This window comes from Biomphalaria glabrata, chromosome 1 (assembly GCF_947242115.1).
Source record: "Biomphalaria glabrata chromosome 1, xgBioGlab47.1, whole genome shotgun sequence".
Classification (NCBI taxonomy): Eukaryota; Metazoa; Mollusca; class Gastropoda; family Planorbidae; genus Biomphalaria; species Biomphalaria glabrata.
Window position 1 is genome coordinate 8,690,078 of NC_074711.1, and position 16,817 is coordinate 8,706,894.

General features: G+C 33.0%; 1 protein-coding gene and 1 non-coding gene across 2 annotated transcripts; both read right to left on the reverse strand.

Annotated features, from left to right (window-relative positions):
• Positions 1-943: 943 nt before the first annotated feature.
• On the reverse strand, positions 944-13,868 carry LOC106070216 (ankyrin-3-like). Its single transcript, XM_056018534.1, has 7 exons — positions 13,798-13,868; positions 12,022-13,037; positions 7,831-7,909; positions 6,316-7,093; positions 3,782-3,836; positions 2,752-2,830; positions 944-2,003 (listed from the first exon to the last, which is right to left on the reverse strand). The coding sequence occupies exons 1-7, from the start codon at positions 13,866-13,868 to the stop codon at positions 944-946; spliced, it is 3,138 nt and encodes a 1,045-aa protein (XP_055874509.1).
• A 2,633-nt stretch (positions 13,869-16,501) lies between these two features.
• Trnaq-cug (transfer RNA glutamine (anticodon CUG)) lies at positions 16,502-16,573 on the reverse strand. Its single transcript has one exon. It is a non-coding gene; the product is annotated as a tRNA-Gln (tRNA).
• Positions 16,574-16,817: the final 244 nt, after the last annotated feature.

The following is a 16,817-nucleotide window of genomic DNA, read 5'->3' on the forward strand; positions in this document are numbered from 1 at the left end:
CAGCCACGGATCAAGCTTAAATTGTGCACAATTAATATTCGTTTTATTGACAACACAAAAGCAATTTTTTTTTTATTAATTATGTATCGGTATTAACTTTTTTGTTTTGTATCTAGAAAAATGAAAAGCAATTGTAATATTTTCTTGTTATAATTTGTTCAAAAAAAGAAGGAAATAAAAGCATTATGAGTTTATTTAAGAAAAATTGCAGACCAAAAGAGTGGCTGATAGTCGAAAAGTCCTAATGATTTTAACAATTTTGTTCTTGTGAATTAAAACCAAAGCTACCCTTTCTCTTCTAGCCTCTCTCAGTTACTTAAGTACCAGTCAAAATTTTTTCTTCTTATCTTATATAATACTGACGTTACTTCCAAAAAAAAAAAGAGGATTACGTCTTTTGTGTCATGCATCGAGTCATGCATGTTAACAATTGACTTAAATTCTGCCAGGTCACAGAATTTCCTGTCTGGCTCAGTCAACCCATTCTATGTTTTAATAGCACTAGGGATGAATGAGTATTTGTACAAATTTGTCCTAGCATATGGAACGAGGAACATGCCTCATCTTTGTGTCTTTTTGAGTATCTTATTAGATTTTGTTTTTGTATCTAAAGATTATGTTTCAGTGTTTTATGTATAATTGCTACTTTACTTGTGAGTCTTCTCTTAAGAAGGTTATCTAAATTTAAGTATTTGTAAACTTAGTTTTCAGCTAAAGGAAAAATAGACAAACGAATAAAAACAATAAAAGAAAATTATTCATTCATTTAATTAAATATTTTATTTATTAATACATTAGAGCATACAGAATAGAAAAAAAAAATAATGCACTTAAAAAAATCCATAAGATAAAAATTTGGCGTTTTAATATATTCAGTAAATAGTTATAATTGTAACAAAACATAAATTTATTGCCTACACATATAACATCAACTAATATTTTGTCACATATTTAGTAGTTCAAGTATTTCACTATCTGAACACAAACATTCAGCGGTATGTCCATCCTCGTCTCTCAGATCCACATCTGCATTGTAAGATAATAAACTCTCCACGGCTTCTATGAAACCATTTTGAGCGGCTATCATCAAGGCAGTCGTTCCACTCTTGTGGATTGGCTTTCTATAGTTCACGTCTGCGCCGTTTTCCAGCAGAATATTAACTGTGTCACAACAGTAGGACTCTATAGCCAAAATTAGGGCGCTCTTTCCGTCAAAGCCACTGACCTTGTTAACATCAGCGCCTTCTTGAATTAAGGCTGAGACAAGTAAAGGCTTATTGAACTGAGCAGCCAACATGAGAGCTGTATAGTCACATTGGTCTGTGATGTCTATGGCTGCTTTATATTTCAGAAGCTGTCTTACGATGTAGACATTGCCTGCAATAGCTGCGTGCATCAGGGGAGTCATCCCATACCTACTGTCCACGGTGTTGACATCAGCGCCTTTCTTAATGAGGTGAGTGATGACAGCATCCCTGTTGGAAGAGGCAGCAAGTGACAAGGGCAGGTAACCGTTTGCACATTTCTGGTTAACTGATGCCCCATGGTCAATCAAAAGTTTTATAATTTTTGTTTCAGTTAGGAACTCGGTGTCCCATCTTTCTAAGCCTATGACAAGGCTGGGGTGAAATCCTCCCTTCAGCGCCACATGAAGCACGTTGTCTTGTGAAGGCTTAGTAGGAGTTTTGGCACTAGCTTCACATTCCAGTAGCAGCTCAACAGTTTGGTAAGAATTAGACAGAACAGCAGCCTTGAGTGGTGTGAAGTCTTCAATGGAAGTCTCGTTGACGTCAGCTCCATTACGAAGTAGCAGACACAAGATACGGCTATCGCCTGCCAGGCAAGCCTTAATGAATGCCTGCTTCATGATCTTTTTGCCATAGTATGTTGTCCTGCGTATCTGTGTACCAATAATATTGGCCACACTCACGTGATCTCCTCTTTCAATTGCTGCATTTATATTCTCCATGGTATATTTCATTTGGTCCTTCAAACACTTGTCGCTGCAGAAAAGAAAACAACACATAAAGTCTTTCAATTAATTACTTTTATTTTATTAGTAAATGTATAAACCTATACATATAATACATTTTGGCAGAGAAACAAAATTGTTGATCCAAAAATTTAATTTACATAAGTGTCAAATAAATATTCTTAAATCAAATCAGTACTGAAGCGACTATGGGTAAAACTTGTAAAGTACTATGGAGCAACTCATAGATGACTATGAATCAACACATAGAGCAAGAAAGTTTCCCTTTCAGGCCTAGCGAAAAATGGGGCAGATGATGTAATGGTAATTTGTTTCTGTGGTTTGTAGTTAACAAGGTTTTTATGTGGTCAGCACAATGACCAACCGCCATTACTTTTCGGCAGCTAATGTCAGGTACCCATTTAAGGTGGGTGCACTCAGAGGCGCCCTAAAAATCACGAAATAAAAAATCCCAGTATTTACCAGGATTCGAACTCGAGTCCCCAGGTTTGCGAATAATAATTTCAATGAAATTATATTTTTAATTTTTTATTTACTTAAATGCAACTAAAATATGAAAATGACTATTAATTAAAGAATCAAATTGCTACTGTTATTTTATTAACAACAGTATTGTGAGAGAATCACTCAGACGATTATTTGGAATTGATAGAGGGATAATTAAGTGTGAAAAACGCTTAGACTTTAACTTTTTCTTTTATTGTATTAGTTTCCTGACTATATTTTATGATTATATGAGAAAAATATGATTAACTTACTTGTCCGAAGCAGAAAATTCTCTTTTCAAGGCTCTAGATTTGTGCAGTGTTGAGTTTAAGCTTTTCTCCATGATATTATCTGCAAAAATAAAATTAAAAATATATTTTAATTAAATTTGAATTTAGATTTCTTACACACTCGCAAACATAAAACAAAATGAATAAATAACATTAACATCGATTATAAAAATAATCGCAGAGTAAAGAATTTTTTTTTAAACAATTTCATCTTGGTATAACTTGAATAGTATATAAATCTTGGAATAATCATCTTAAATGTAATAGCATGGAGTTTTACATTTAGCAATATTGGTAATAGTTTTCAATATTATAATAATATAATAATTTTCTTAGAAAAGTTTGTAATTTATAAGATAATATTATAAGGGGGCGATGTGAGTGAGCGGCAAAGCGCTTGTCTTTCGAACTGGCGTTCCAGGTTCGAATATTAATGCGGACTGGGATTTTTAATTTCGGGATCTTTGGGCGCCTCTAAGTCCACCCAGCTAGAATGAGTACCTAACATTAGATGGAGAAAAGTAAAGGCTAACCACATGATACCCTCGTTAATCGTGGGCCACAGAAACAGATGACCTTTACATTATCTCCCCACAGATTGTAAAGTCTGAATGGGGTAACTATTATACTATATATTTATCTTTTACTGATAGAACATGGTAACTACAACAAACTTTTAAAAATGTGTCTTTTATTTTTGGTCAACACTTATCAAAGTGACACATCTGCCAGCTAGCTTCTATTTATTAATTTTACAATATAACTAAAGTCATGAAAGTTAACTATTGAAAAATAAAAAAATATATATGTTTTTAAAAATTTTACTTACCAGTGTGAATTTTGATGTTTAAAACTCGGAGATCGTTTCTTAAGCGAGAAATAATTTCCTAATTACTAAAAGTCACAAAAAAAATCCAGTACGAATAACATGCGATGCAAGTCAGAGTAACGAATTGAAGTGTGTTAAAGTCTACACCCGTTTATATACCACCTTTGGTTGTCTACGTCATACCCTGTATTTTTTGCGCCTTTTTATCACACTGACCACACTGACCAATCCTAATGCTCTATAGAGATAAGACAACAAAAGACAAAGTGTCAAAAGCGACGACTTATGTCATTGCCGCGGTCACAACTCAGGGAACAAAAGATCTCCGCGGTCACCACTCGATAAACAAAAGATCGCTGCTGTCACCACTCGAGGAACAAAAGATCGCCGCAGTTACTGAAGTTCTGTGAGGTCCTGCGCACAATACCTACACTTCAGATACACGGGAAGATTTGTTTATGCAGCTAACAAAATAAACTGACTCTCGAATCCTGAACAATAGAAGGAGCGGCATAAAAAATAAACTTCTTTTACGTTATTACACTACAGAACAAAAGCTTATCAGATAAAAGTTAACATTTGTTTGTACAGCTATTAAAATAGAGTGGATTGACCAAATGCATAAGAAAACACTGAAACAAACGCATAGATTCAACGTCAACAGTGAAAAGTACATAGTTGTGTTTTTTATATTCAAAGCAACACAATACCAAGGGGACTAATTTAACTTTTACCGACACATCTGTCAAATACAATTTATGTCCCTTTTTTCAGTACCCAAAAAATTAATTATTACCAGTATTTAATTAGCAAATTGGTTGATTTTCTTTATTAACTTTATTTTTTCTTTTCAGTTAAAAGGGAAAAAAAAGTGCAATATTTCAAATAATCCTATTTGTTTATAGTATGTGGCTGAGCGTATTACTGAGGTACAAGTGCCGACTAAAATTGTTTGTCTGTTGTTTTATTATTATTTTTGTTTATATTTATGTTTCAAATTTTGTTTTCACACATCACCAGTTGTGTTTTAATAAATCTTATATCAATTTACCCTGTCCGGAAAAAAATGAACACACTTGATTTCTCCCAAAGCTTATCTTATCTTACTCTGTCCGTATGAGAAATTTGTGTACACGAGATTTCTCAGACACTCAGTCTCGGTTCAAGCTTAAGTTTTGCACAATTAATATTCTTTTAATTGACAACACAAGTATCAATTTTTTAAAAACATAATAAACTATCGATAATAACTTTTTTGTTTTGTATTTAGAAAAATGGAAAGCAATTGTAATTGACTGAAGTGATGGTACAAGCTGAATGAGTCCAATTTATAACTTTATAGGTCTTCGTCTGAGTGTAGTAAACGCAAACCTAAAAAATAGTACCAGATTATAGAAACCATAGATAACTTTACAATCTTCCATGTTCATAAGCTCTCCACTAGTAGAGTGGTTACTGTGTGAACTGAGAAGACTTGAGCTTGATATCAAGTCGTTCTCCCTTCTTTTATTTTTATAAATGCTTTTTATTTTCTTGATAGTTTAGCTCCATTACATATTTAATTGCATGATAAATCCAAACTATAAGATACAAGTACACTTTATATTAGCGTTTTTTAAATAATTAAAAAAAAATATTTTCTTGTTATATTTTGTTCGAAGAAAAAAAAGAAATAATAGCATTATGAATTTATTTAAGAAAATTTACAGACCAAAAAGTGGCTGATAGTCAGAAAAGTCCTATTGATTTTAACAATTTCGATCTTGTAAATTAAAACCACAGCTACCCCATCTCTTCTAGCTTCTCTCAGATACTTCAGAACCAGTCAATATTTCTTCTTCTTATCTTTTAAAATACTGACGTTACTTCTAAAAAGAAGATGATTACGTCCAAGGCGCCATGCATCGAGTCATGCATGTTAAACATTGACTTAATCTATAACAGGTCACAGAATTTCTTGGTTGCCTCAGGCAACCCATTCCATTTTATAATAGCACTAGGGATGAAGGAGTATTTGTACAAATTTGTCCTAACATATGGAACGAGGAACATGCCTCATCTTTGTGTCTTTTTGAGTATTTTATTAGATTTTTTTTTTGTATCTAAAGATTATGTCTCAGTGTTTTATGTATAATTGCTACTTTACTTGTGAGTCTTCTCTTAAGAAGGTTATCTAAATTTAAGTATTTGTAAACTTAGTTTTAATCTAAAAGAAAAATTAAAAAACAAATAAAAACAATAAAAGAAAACTATTCAGTCAATTCATTAAATATTTTATTGAGTACTATATTAGAGCATACTAAATAAAAAAAATCATAATGCATTTCAAAAATTCTGTACACTAAAATTCTGCGTTTAATATATTCAGTAAATAGTTATACATGTAACAAAACATAATTTTAATGGCTACAAATAAAACATCAACTAATTTATTGTCACATATTTAGAAGTTCAAGTATTTCACTATCTGAACACAAACATTCAACGGTATGTCCATCCTCGTCTCTCAGATCCACATCTGCATTGTAAGATAATAAACTCTCCACGGCTTCTATGAAACCATTTTGAGCGGCTATCATCAAGGCAGTCGTCCCACTCTTGTGGATTGGCTTTCTATAGTTCACGTCTGCGCCGTTTTCCAGCAGAATATTAACTGTGTCACAACACTAGGACTCTATAGCCAAAATTAGGGCGCTCTTTCCGTCAAAGCCACTGACTTTGTTGACATCAGCGCCTTCTTGAATTAAGGCTGAGACAACTAAAGGCTTATTGAACTGAGCAGCCAACATAAGAGCTGTATAGTCCCATTGGTCTGTGATGTCTATGGCTGCTTTATATTTCAGAAGCTGTCTAACGATGTAGACATTGCCTGAAATAGCTGCGTGCATCAGGGGAGTCATCCCATACCTACTGTCAACACTGTTGACATCAGCGCCTTTCTTAATGAGGTGAGTGATGACAGCATCTCTGTTGGAAGAGGCAGCAAGTGACAAGGGCAGGTAACCGTTTGCACATTTCTGGTTAACTGAAGCTCCATGGTCAATCAAAAGTTTTATAATTTTTGTATCAGTTAGGAACTCGGCGTCCCATCTTTCTGAGCCTATGACAAGGCTGGGGTGAAATCCTCCTTTCAGCGCCACATGAAGCACGTTGTCTTGTGAAGGCTTAGTAGGAGTTTTGGCACACGCTTCACATTCCAGCAACAGCTCAACAGTTTGGTAAGAATTAGACAGAACAGCAGCCTTGAGTGGTGTGAAGTCTTCAATGGACGCCTCGTTGACGTCAGCTCCATTACGTAGCAACAGACACACGATACGGCAATAGCCTGCCAGGCAAGCCTTAATGAATGCCTGCTTCATGATCTTTTTGCCATAGTATGTTGTCCTGCGTATCTGTGTACCAATTATGTTGGCCACAGTCACGTGATCTCCACTTTCAATTGCTGCATTTATATTCACCATGGTATATTTCATTTTGTCCTTCAAACACTTGTCGCTGCAGAAAAGAAAACAACACATAAAGTCTTTCAATTAATTACTTTTATTTTATTAGTAAATGTATAAACATATAATACATTTTGGCAGAGAAACAAAATTGTTGATCCAAAAACTTAATTTACATAAGTGTCAATTTAAATATTCTTAAATCAAATCAGTACTGAAGCGACTATGGGTAAAACTTGTAAAATACTATGGAGCAACTCTTAGAGGACTATGAATCAACACATAGAGCAAGAAAGTTTCCCTTTCAGGCCTAGCGAAAATGGGGCAGATGATGTAATGGTAATTTGTTTCTGTGGTTTGTAGTTAACAAGGTTTTTATGTGGTCAGCACAACAACCAACCGCCATTACTTTTCGACAGCTAATGTCAGGTACCCATTTAAGGTGGGTGCACTCAGAGGCGCCCTAAAAATCCCGAAATAAAAAATCCCAGTATTTACCAGGATTCGAACTCGAGTCCCCAGGTTTGCGAATAATAATTTCAATGAAATTATATTTTTAATTTTTTATTCACTTAAATTCAACTAAAATATGAAAATAACTATTAATTAAAGAATCAAATTGCTACTGTTATTTTACTAACAACAGTAGTGTGAGAGAATCACTCAGACGATTATTTGGAATTGATAGATTGATAATTAAGTGTGAAAAACGCTTAGACTTTAACTTTTTCTTTTATTGTATTAGTTTCCTGTCTATATTTTATGATGAGAAAAATATGATTAACTTACTTGTCCGAAGCAGAAAATTCTCTTTTCAAGGCTCTAGATTTGTGCAGTGTTGAGTTTAAGCTTTTCTCCATGATATTATCTGCAAAATTAAGAATAAAAATATATTTTAATTAAATTTGAATTAAGATTTCTTACACACTTGCAAACATAAAACAAAATGAATAAATAACATTAACATCGATTATAAAAATAATCGCAGAGGTCAGAAATAGCAGGGAGTTTTACATTTAGCAATATTGATAATAGTTTTCAATGATATTATCTGCAAAATTAAGAATAAAAATATATTTTAATTAAATTTGAATTTAGATTTCTTACACACTTGCAAACATAAAATAAAATGAATAAATAACATTAACATCGATTATAAAAATAATCGCAAAGGAAAGAAATTTTTTTAAACAATTTCATCTTGGTATAACTTGAATAGTATATGAATCTTGGAATAATCATCTTAAATGTAATATTAGGGAGTTTTACATTTAGCAATATTGATAATAGTTTTCAATATTATAATAATATAATAATTTTCTTAGGAAAGTTTGTAATTTATAAGATAATATTATAAGGGGGCGATGTGAGAAAGCGGCAAAGCGCTTGTCTTTCGAACTGGCGTTCCAGGTTCAAATCTTAATGCTGACTGGGATTTTTAATTTCGGGATCTTTGGGCGCCTGTAAGTCCACCCAGCTAGAATGAGTACCTAACATTAGATGGAGAAAAGTAAAGGCTAACCACATGAAACCCTTGTTAATCGTGGGCCACAGAAACAGATGACCTTTACATTATCTCCCCACAGATTGTAAAGTCTGAATGGGGTAACTATTATACTATATATTTATCTTTTACTGATAGAACATGGTAACTACAACAAACTTTTAAAAATGTGTCTTTTATTTTTGGTCAACACTTATCAAGGTGACACATCTGCCAGCTAGCTTCTAATTATTAATTTTACAATATAACTAAAGTTATGAAAGTTAACTATTGAAAAATAAAAAAAATATATATATTTTAAAAATTTTACTTACCAGTGTGATTTTTGATGTTTAAAACTCGGAGATCGTTTCTTAAGCGAGAAATAATTTCCTAATTACTAAAAGTCACAAAAACAATCCAGTACGAATAACATGCAAGTCAGAGTAACGAATTGAAGTGTGTTAAAGTCTACAACCGTTTATATACCACCTTTGGTTGTCTACGTCATACCCTGTATTTTTTTTTGCGCCTTTTTATCACACTGACAATCCTAATGCTCTATAGAGATAAGACAACAAAAGACAAAGTGTCAAAAGCGACGACTTATGTCATTGCCGCGGTCACAACTCAGGGAACAAAAGATCGCCGCGGTCACTACTCGAGGAACAAAAGATCGCTGCGGTCACCACTCCAGGACCAAAAGATCGCAGCGGTCACCACTCGAGGAACAATAGATCGCCGCAGTTACTGAAGTCCTGTGAGGGCCAGTGCACAATACCTACACTTCAGATACACGGGAAGATTTGTTTAAGCAGCTATCAAAATAAACTGACTCTCGAACCCTGGACAATAGAAGGAGCGGCATAAAAAAATAAACTACTTCTACAACGTTATACTACAGAACAAAAGCTTATCAGAGAAAAGTTGACATTTGTTTGTACAGCTATTTAAATAGAGTGGATTTACCAAATGCTTAAGAAAACACTGAAACAATCGCATAGATTCCACGTCAAGTTTTTTTTTTAGATTATGTTTAAACCAACACGAAACCAAGTTAATAATCAAACGTCTTAAGATAAGATAAGATAAGATAATTTTTATTGATCCAATCAAATAGAAATTCATTTTGACTACAATTGACAACCTAAGTGTAACTACTGTAACAATAACATTATAGATGCAAATACCAACAACATTCACACACTAAACCGAGATGAATAAAAGTTCATAAGACTCCTAAACAAGGAAAAAAAAATATATTTAAAAAAAAAACAACAACAACACAGTTTATATTAAAGATAATTGTATCAATTAGTTTTAATCAGTCATTTAATTTTTTTGGAATAATCATAGATCTAGACTAACATAATAAATCTGTGCGATGAAAAATAATTTTAACAACCTGTTTTTAGATGAGCACACTATTAACTTTTTTCTTTCTCTATGCACTTAGAAACTATTACCTGTCTGAACTAGCTGGTATGAGTAAAGAGGAGGAAGGGGAAGACATTGTAAAGGTTATCGAGATCGCTTTTTAAATATAGTTTATAAAGAACAAAATAATTGTAAGACTTGAATTCGAGCTCGAGGGCTTAAGACTCCACAAGCCAATATACTAACTACTGTACCAGTTAAAGTGCTTATGAAAATAATAAAAGGTTTCATTACTTATTGTTACTTTCAAACTTATAAGGGACGACCTAATTTTTTTAAACAATGCAAAAAGGGGACTAATTTAACTTTTACCGACACATCTGACAAATACAATTTATATCCCTTGTTCAGTACCCAAAAATTAATTATTACCAGTATTTAATTAGCAAATTGGTTGATTTTCTTTATTAACTTTATTTTTTTCTTTTCAGTTAAAAGGAAAAAAAAGTGCAATATTTCAAATAATCCAATTTGTTTATAGTATGTGGCTGAGAGTATTACTGAGCTACAAGTGCCCACTAAAATTGTTTGTCTGTTGTTTTATTATTATTTTTGTTATATTTATGTTTCAAATTTTGTTTTCACACATCACCAGTTGTGTTTTAATAAATCTTATATCAATTTACCCTGTCTGGAAAAAAAATGAACACACTTGATTTCTCCCAAAGCTTATCTTAACTTACTCTGTCCGTATGAGAAATTTGTGTACACGAGATTTCTCAGACACTCAGTCTCGGTTCAAGCTTAAGTTTTGCACAATTAATATTCTTTTAATTGACAACACAAGTATCAATTTTTTAAAAACATAATAAACAATCGATAATAACATTTTTGTTTTGTATTTAGAAAAATGGAAAGCAATTGTAATGACTGAAGTGATGGTACAAGCTGAATCAGTCCAATTTATAACTTTAGAGGTCTTCGTCTGAGTCTAGTAAACGCAAACCTAAAAAATAGTACCAGATTATGGAAACCATAGATAACTATACAATCTTCCATGTTCATAAGCTCTCCACTAGTAGAGTGGTTACTGTGTGAACTGAGAAGACTTGAGCCATGAGTTTGATATCAAGTCGATCTCCCTTCTTTTATTTTTATAAATGCTTTTTAATTCTTGATAGTTTAGCTCCATTACATATTTAATTGCATGACTAATCCAAACTATAAGATACAAGTACACTTTATATTAGCGTTTTTTAAATAATTTTAAAAAAATTTTCTTGTTATATTTTGTTCGAAGAAAAAAAAAGAAATAATAGCATTATGAATTTATTTAAGAAATTTTACAGACCAAAAAGTGGCTGATAGTCAGAAAAGTCCTATTGATTTTAACAATTTCGATCTTGTAAATTAAAACCACAGCTACCCCATCTCTTCTAGCTTCTCTCAGATACTTCAGAACCAGTCAATATTTCTTCTTCTTATCTTATAAAATACTGAAGTTACTTCAAAAAAAGAAGAAGATTACGTCCAAGGTTCCATGCATCGAGACATGCATATTAAACATTGACATAATTTATAACAGGTCACAGAATTTCTTGGCTGCCTCAGGCAACCCATTCCTTTTTCTAATAACACTAGGGATGAAGGAGTATTTGTACAAATTTGTCCTAACATATGGAACGAGGAACATGCCTCATCTTTGTGTCTGTTTGAGTATTTTATTAGATTTTGTTTTTGTATCTAAAGATTATGTTTCAGTGTTTTATGTATAATTGCTACTTTACTTGAGAGTCTTATCTTATGAAGGTTATCTAAATTTAAGTATTTGTAAACTTAGTTATAATCTAAAGAAAAAATAGAAAAACAAATAAAAACAATAAAAGAAAACTATTCATTCAATTCATTAAATATTTTATTGAGTACTATATTAGAGCATACAAAATAAAAAAAATTATAATGCATTTCAAAAATTCTGTACACTAAAATTTGGCGTTTAATATATTCAGTAAAAAGTTATACATGTAACAAAACATAATTTTAATGGCTACAAATAAAACATCAACTAATTTATTGTCACATATTTAGTAGTTCAAGTATTTCACTATCTGAACACAAACATTCCGCGGTATGTCCATCCTCGTCTCTTAGATCCACATCTGCATTGTAAGATAATAAACTCTCCACGGCTTCTATGAAACCATTTTGAGCGGCTATCATCAAGGCAGTCGTCCCACTCTTGTGGATTGGCTTTCTATAGTTCACGTCCGCGCCGTTTTCCAGCAGAATATTAACTGTGTCACAACAGTAGGACTCTATTGCCAAAATTAGGGCGCTCTTTCCGTCAAAGCCACTGACCTTGTTGACATCAGCGCCTTCTTGAATTAAGGCTGAGACAACTAAAGGCTTATTGAACTGAGCAGCCAACATGAGAGCTGTATAGTCCCATTGGTCTGTGATGTCTATGGCTGCTTTATATTTTAGAAGCTGTCTTACGATGTAGACATTGCCTGCAATATCTGCGTGCATCAGGGGAGTCATCCCATACCTACTGTCCACGCTGTTGACATCAGCGCCTTTCTTAATGAGGTGAGTGATGACAGCATCTCTGTTGGAAGAGGCAGCAAGTGACAAGGTCAGGTAACCGTTGGCACATTTCTGGTTAACTGATGCCCCATGGTCAATCAAAAGTTTTATAATTTTTGTATCAGTTAGGAACTCGGCATCCCATCTTTCTGAGCCTATGACAAGGCTTGGGTAAAATCCTCCCTTCAGCGCCACATGAAGCACGTTGTCTTGAGAAGGTTTAGTAGGAGTTTTGGCACTCGCTTCACATTCCAGCAACAGCTCAACAGTTTGGTAAGAATTAGACAGAACAGCAGCCTTGAGTGGTGTGAAGTCTTCAATGGACGCCTCGTTGACGTCAGCTCCATTACGTAGCAGCAGACACACGATACGGTTATCGCCTGCCAGGCAAGCCTTAATGAATGCCTGCTTCATGATCTTTTTGCCATAGTATGTTGTCCTGCGTATTTGTGTACCAATAATGTTTGCCACAGTCACGTGATCAGCTCTTTCAATGGCTGCATTTATATTCTCCTTGGTATAATTCATTTGATCCTTCAAACACTTGTCGCTGCAGAAAAAAAAAACAATAAATAAAGTATTTTAATTATTTACTTTTATTTTATTAGTAAATAAATAAACCTATACATTTAATAAATTTTGGCAGCGAAAAAAAATTGTTGATCCAAAAAGTTCATTTACATAAGTGTCAATTTAAATATCCTTAAAACAAATCAGTTCTGAAGCGTCTATGGCTAAAACTCATAAAGTACTATGGAGCAACTCATAGAGGACTTTGAATAAACACATAGAGCAAGAAGAAGGTTTCCCTTTCAGTCCTAGCGACAAAAGTGTAGATGATGTAATTCTAATAATTTTCTGTGGCTTGTAGTTAACAAGGTTTTCATGTGGTCAGCACAACGACCAAACGCCATTACTTTTCAATAGCTAATGTCAGGTACCAATTAAAGGTTGGTGCACTCAGAGTCGCCCTAAAAATCCCGAAATTAAAAATCCCAGTATTCACCAGGATTCAAACTCGAGTCCCCAGGTTTTCGACTAATAATTTCAATGAAATTATATTTTTAAATTTTGTATTTACTTAAATGCGAACAACTAAAACATAAGAATGACTATTAATTAAAGAATCAAATTGCTACTGTTATTTTATTAACAACAGTAAGGTGAGAGGATCAATCAGACGATTATTAGGAATTTATAGAGGGAAAAATTAAGTGTGAAAAACGCTTTAAGCTTTAACTTTTTCTTCTTCTTGTATTAGTTTCATGACTATATTTTATGATTATATGAGAAAAATATGATTAACTTACTTGTCCGAAGCATCAAATTCTCTTTTCAAGGCTCTAGATTTGTGCAGTGTTGAGTTTAAGCTTTTCTCCATGGTATTATCTTCAAAAATAAAAATATATTTTATTTAAATTTGAATTCAGGTTTCTTACACACTTGCAAACATAAAACAAAAGTTTTGCATGAATAAATAGCATTAACATCGATTTTCAAAATAATCGCAGAGGAAAGAAATTTTATTTAACAATTTCATCTTGGTACAACTTGAATAATGTATGAGTCATTGGATAATCATCTTAAATGTAATAGCAGGGAGTTTTACATTTAGCAATATTGATGATAGTTTTCAAAATTATAATAATATAATTATTTTTAGTAAAAGTTGTAATTTATTAGATAATATTATAAGGGGGCGATGTGACTGAGTGGCAAAGCGCATGGCTATTAAATTGGGGTTTTAGGTTCGAATATTAATACGGACTGGGATTTATATTTTCGGGATCTTTGGGCGCCTCTAAGTCCACCCAGCTAGAATGAGTACCTAACATTAGATGGAGAAAAGTAAAGGCTGACCACATGATACCCTAGTTAATCGTGGGCCACAGAAACAGATGACCTTTACATTATCTACCCACAGATCATGAAATTTGAATGGGGTAACTATTTAACTATATAACTATCTTATAATGATAGAACATATTAACCACAACAAAACTATGTAATAGTTTTCCATTTATTTTCGGTCAACACTTTTCAAGGCAACACATCTGCCAGCTAGCTTCTAATCATTAATTTTACCAAAAACTAAAGTCTTGAAAGTTATCAATTTGAAAAAAAAAATATATATATTTAAAACATTTTACTTACCAGTGTGTATCCTGATGTTTAAAACTCGGAGATCGTTTCTTAAGCGAGAAAAAATTTTCCAAATTACTAAAAGTCACAAAAACAATCCAGTACGAATAACATGCGCTGCAAGTCAGAGTAACGAATTGAAGTGTGTTGAAGTCTACACCCGTTTATATAACAACTTTGGTTGTCTACGTCATATCCTGTATTTTTTTTTGCGCCCTTTTCATCACACTGACCACACCGACCAATCCTAATGCTACGTAGAGATAAGACAACAAAAGACAAAGTGTCAAAAGCGACGACTTATGTCATTGCCGCGGTCACAACTCAGGGAAGAAAAGATCGCCGCGGTCACCACTCGAGGAACAAAAGAGAGCCGCTGTCACTGAAGTCCTGTGCGGTCCAGTGCACAATATCTACACTTCAGATACATGGGAAGATTTGTTTATGTAGCTATCAAAATAAACTGACTCTCGAATCCTAAACAATAGAATGAGCGGCATAAAAAAATAAACTACTTTTACGTTGTTATACTACATAACAAAAGCTTATCAGAGAAAAGTTGACATTTGTTTCTACAGCTATTAAAATAGAGTGGATTTACCAAATGCATAAGAAAACACTGAAACAAACGCCTAGATTCCACGTCAACAGTGAAAAGTACATAGTTGTGTTTTTTATATTCAAAGCAACACAAAACCAAGTACAAAATTAAACGTCTTTTATGGTTCGAAAAGAATAAAAATTCCAAGATTGTCAAACTAGAAAAAGAAAAAATCAAACTTTATATTAAATGTAATTGTATCAAAAAGTTTGGATCAGTCATTTAATTATTTTGTGATACTAATAGATCTAGACTAACAATAATAAATATGTGAGATTAAATATAATATAATATAATTTTACCAATTGTTTTTGTTTAGCGCAATGTTATGCCTTTAGCTTTCTCAATGTTTTTATATCCTATCATTAGTTTGGACCAGTTAGGAATAGTAAAAAAAAAAGGGGGGGGGGAGAAAGTGGTGTGGTTTGGTTATGTAGTTAAATGTAGTTTATAAAAGAACAAAATTATTGTACAACTTGAATTTGAACTTGAGGGTTTAAGCCTCCTCAAGCCAATACACTAACTAGTTTTAAATGCTTATGAAAAATAGAATGTTTCATTACCTGTTGTCAGTTGTCAATTTGTAAAGCAACGACCTAATTCTTTAAACAAAGTATAAAGGGGGACTAATTTAATTTGTACCAACACATTTGTCAATTGCAATATATTTCCTTTGTTCAATACCATTGTTTTGTTAGGTAAAAGAAATAATGGTGCAAAAATTTAAACTTGAACCAAAATTGTGTTTTGGAGAAAAAACATTTTAAAAATATGTATCAGCCAAACAGATAGACAGACAGTGAGAGTTGATTTTTTTTTTATTCTTAACACATCAGAAAAATATTCATAAAATTTAAATCTTAAAAAAATCCAATGTAATTTTTAGAAAATATTTATCGAACATGAAATAACATTGACTTGTTTAGATTTGAAACATTTTTAGAATATTTAAAATACCTTGAACACGCTCAACAGTTTATTTTGTACAGAATTGGGGGCCTAGGGTGATTTTCAAATTCTCCCCCCCCCTCCATAGCTACGAAACTAGATCTAAAAGTCAGATAAAGTAAAGCTTATCTGTTTCTTTGGCTGAGGGTTAAAAGTCGTGTCATATAGCCAGCACAACGAACTTTATTTTCCTTAACGAAAGATTTCAAACTCCCAGCCATCAACCGAGATCCTTACAGACGTTACTTCAAAAGAGAAGATGATTACGTCCTACTCGTGATGCTCGATCTCTCGGTCACCTACCACACTAAAAAAATATATTCAGGTTCCACCGAGATTTGAACTCGGATCGCTGGATTCAGAGTCCAGAGTGCTAACCATTACACCATGGAACCGGTACACATATGGAGTGGAAGATCAGTAAAATCTATAACATTGTATAATTCTGTGATGACCACCATAGTGTTTGTGAAAGCAATTGATTATCAAATGATTGTTGATCAATTCACTTCCTAAAAAGACTCGATTGTAATTTAGGAGATTTCTGTCTTCGTTGAGAGTCGTTAAAGAAAACTTTGAATAATGTTCAATTTAAGAAATGTTATACATACAGACGTTACTTCAAACAAGCGTATCCCT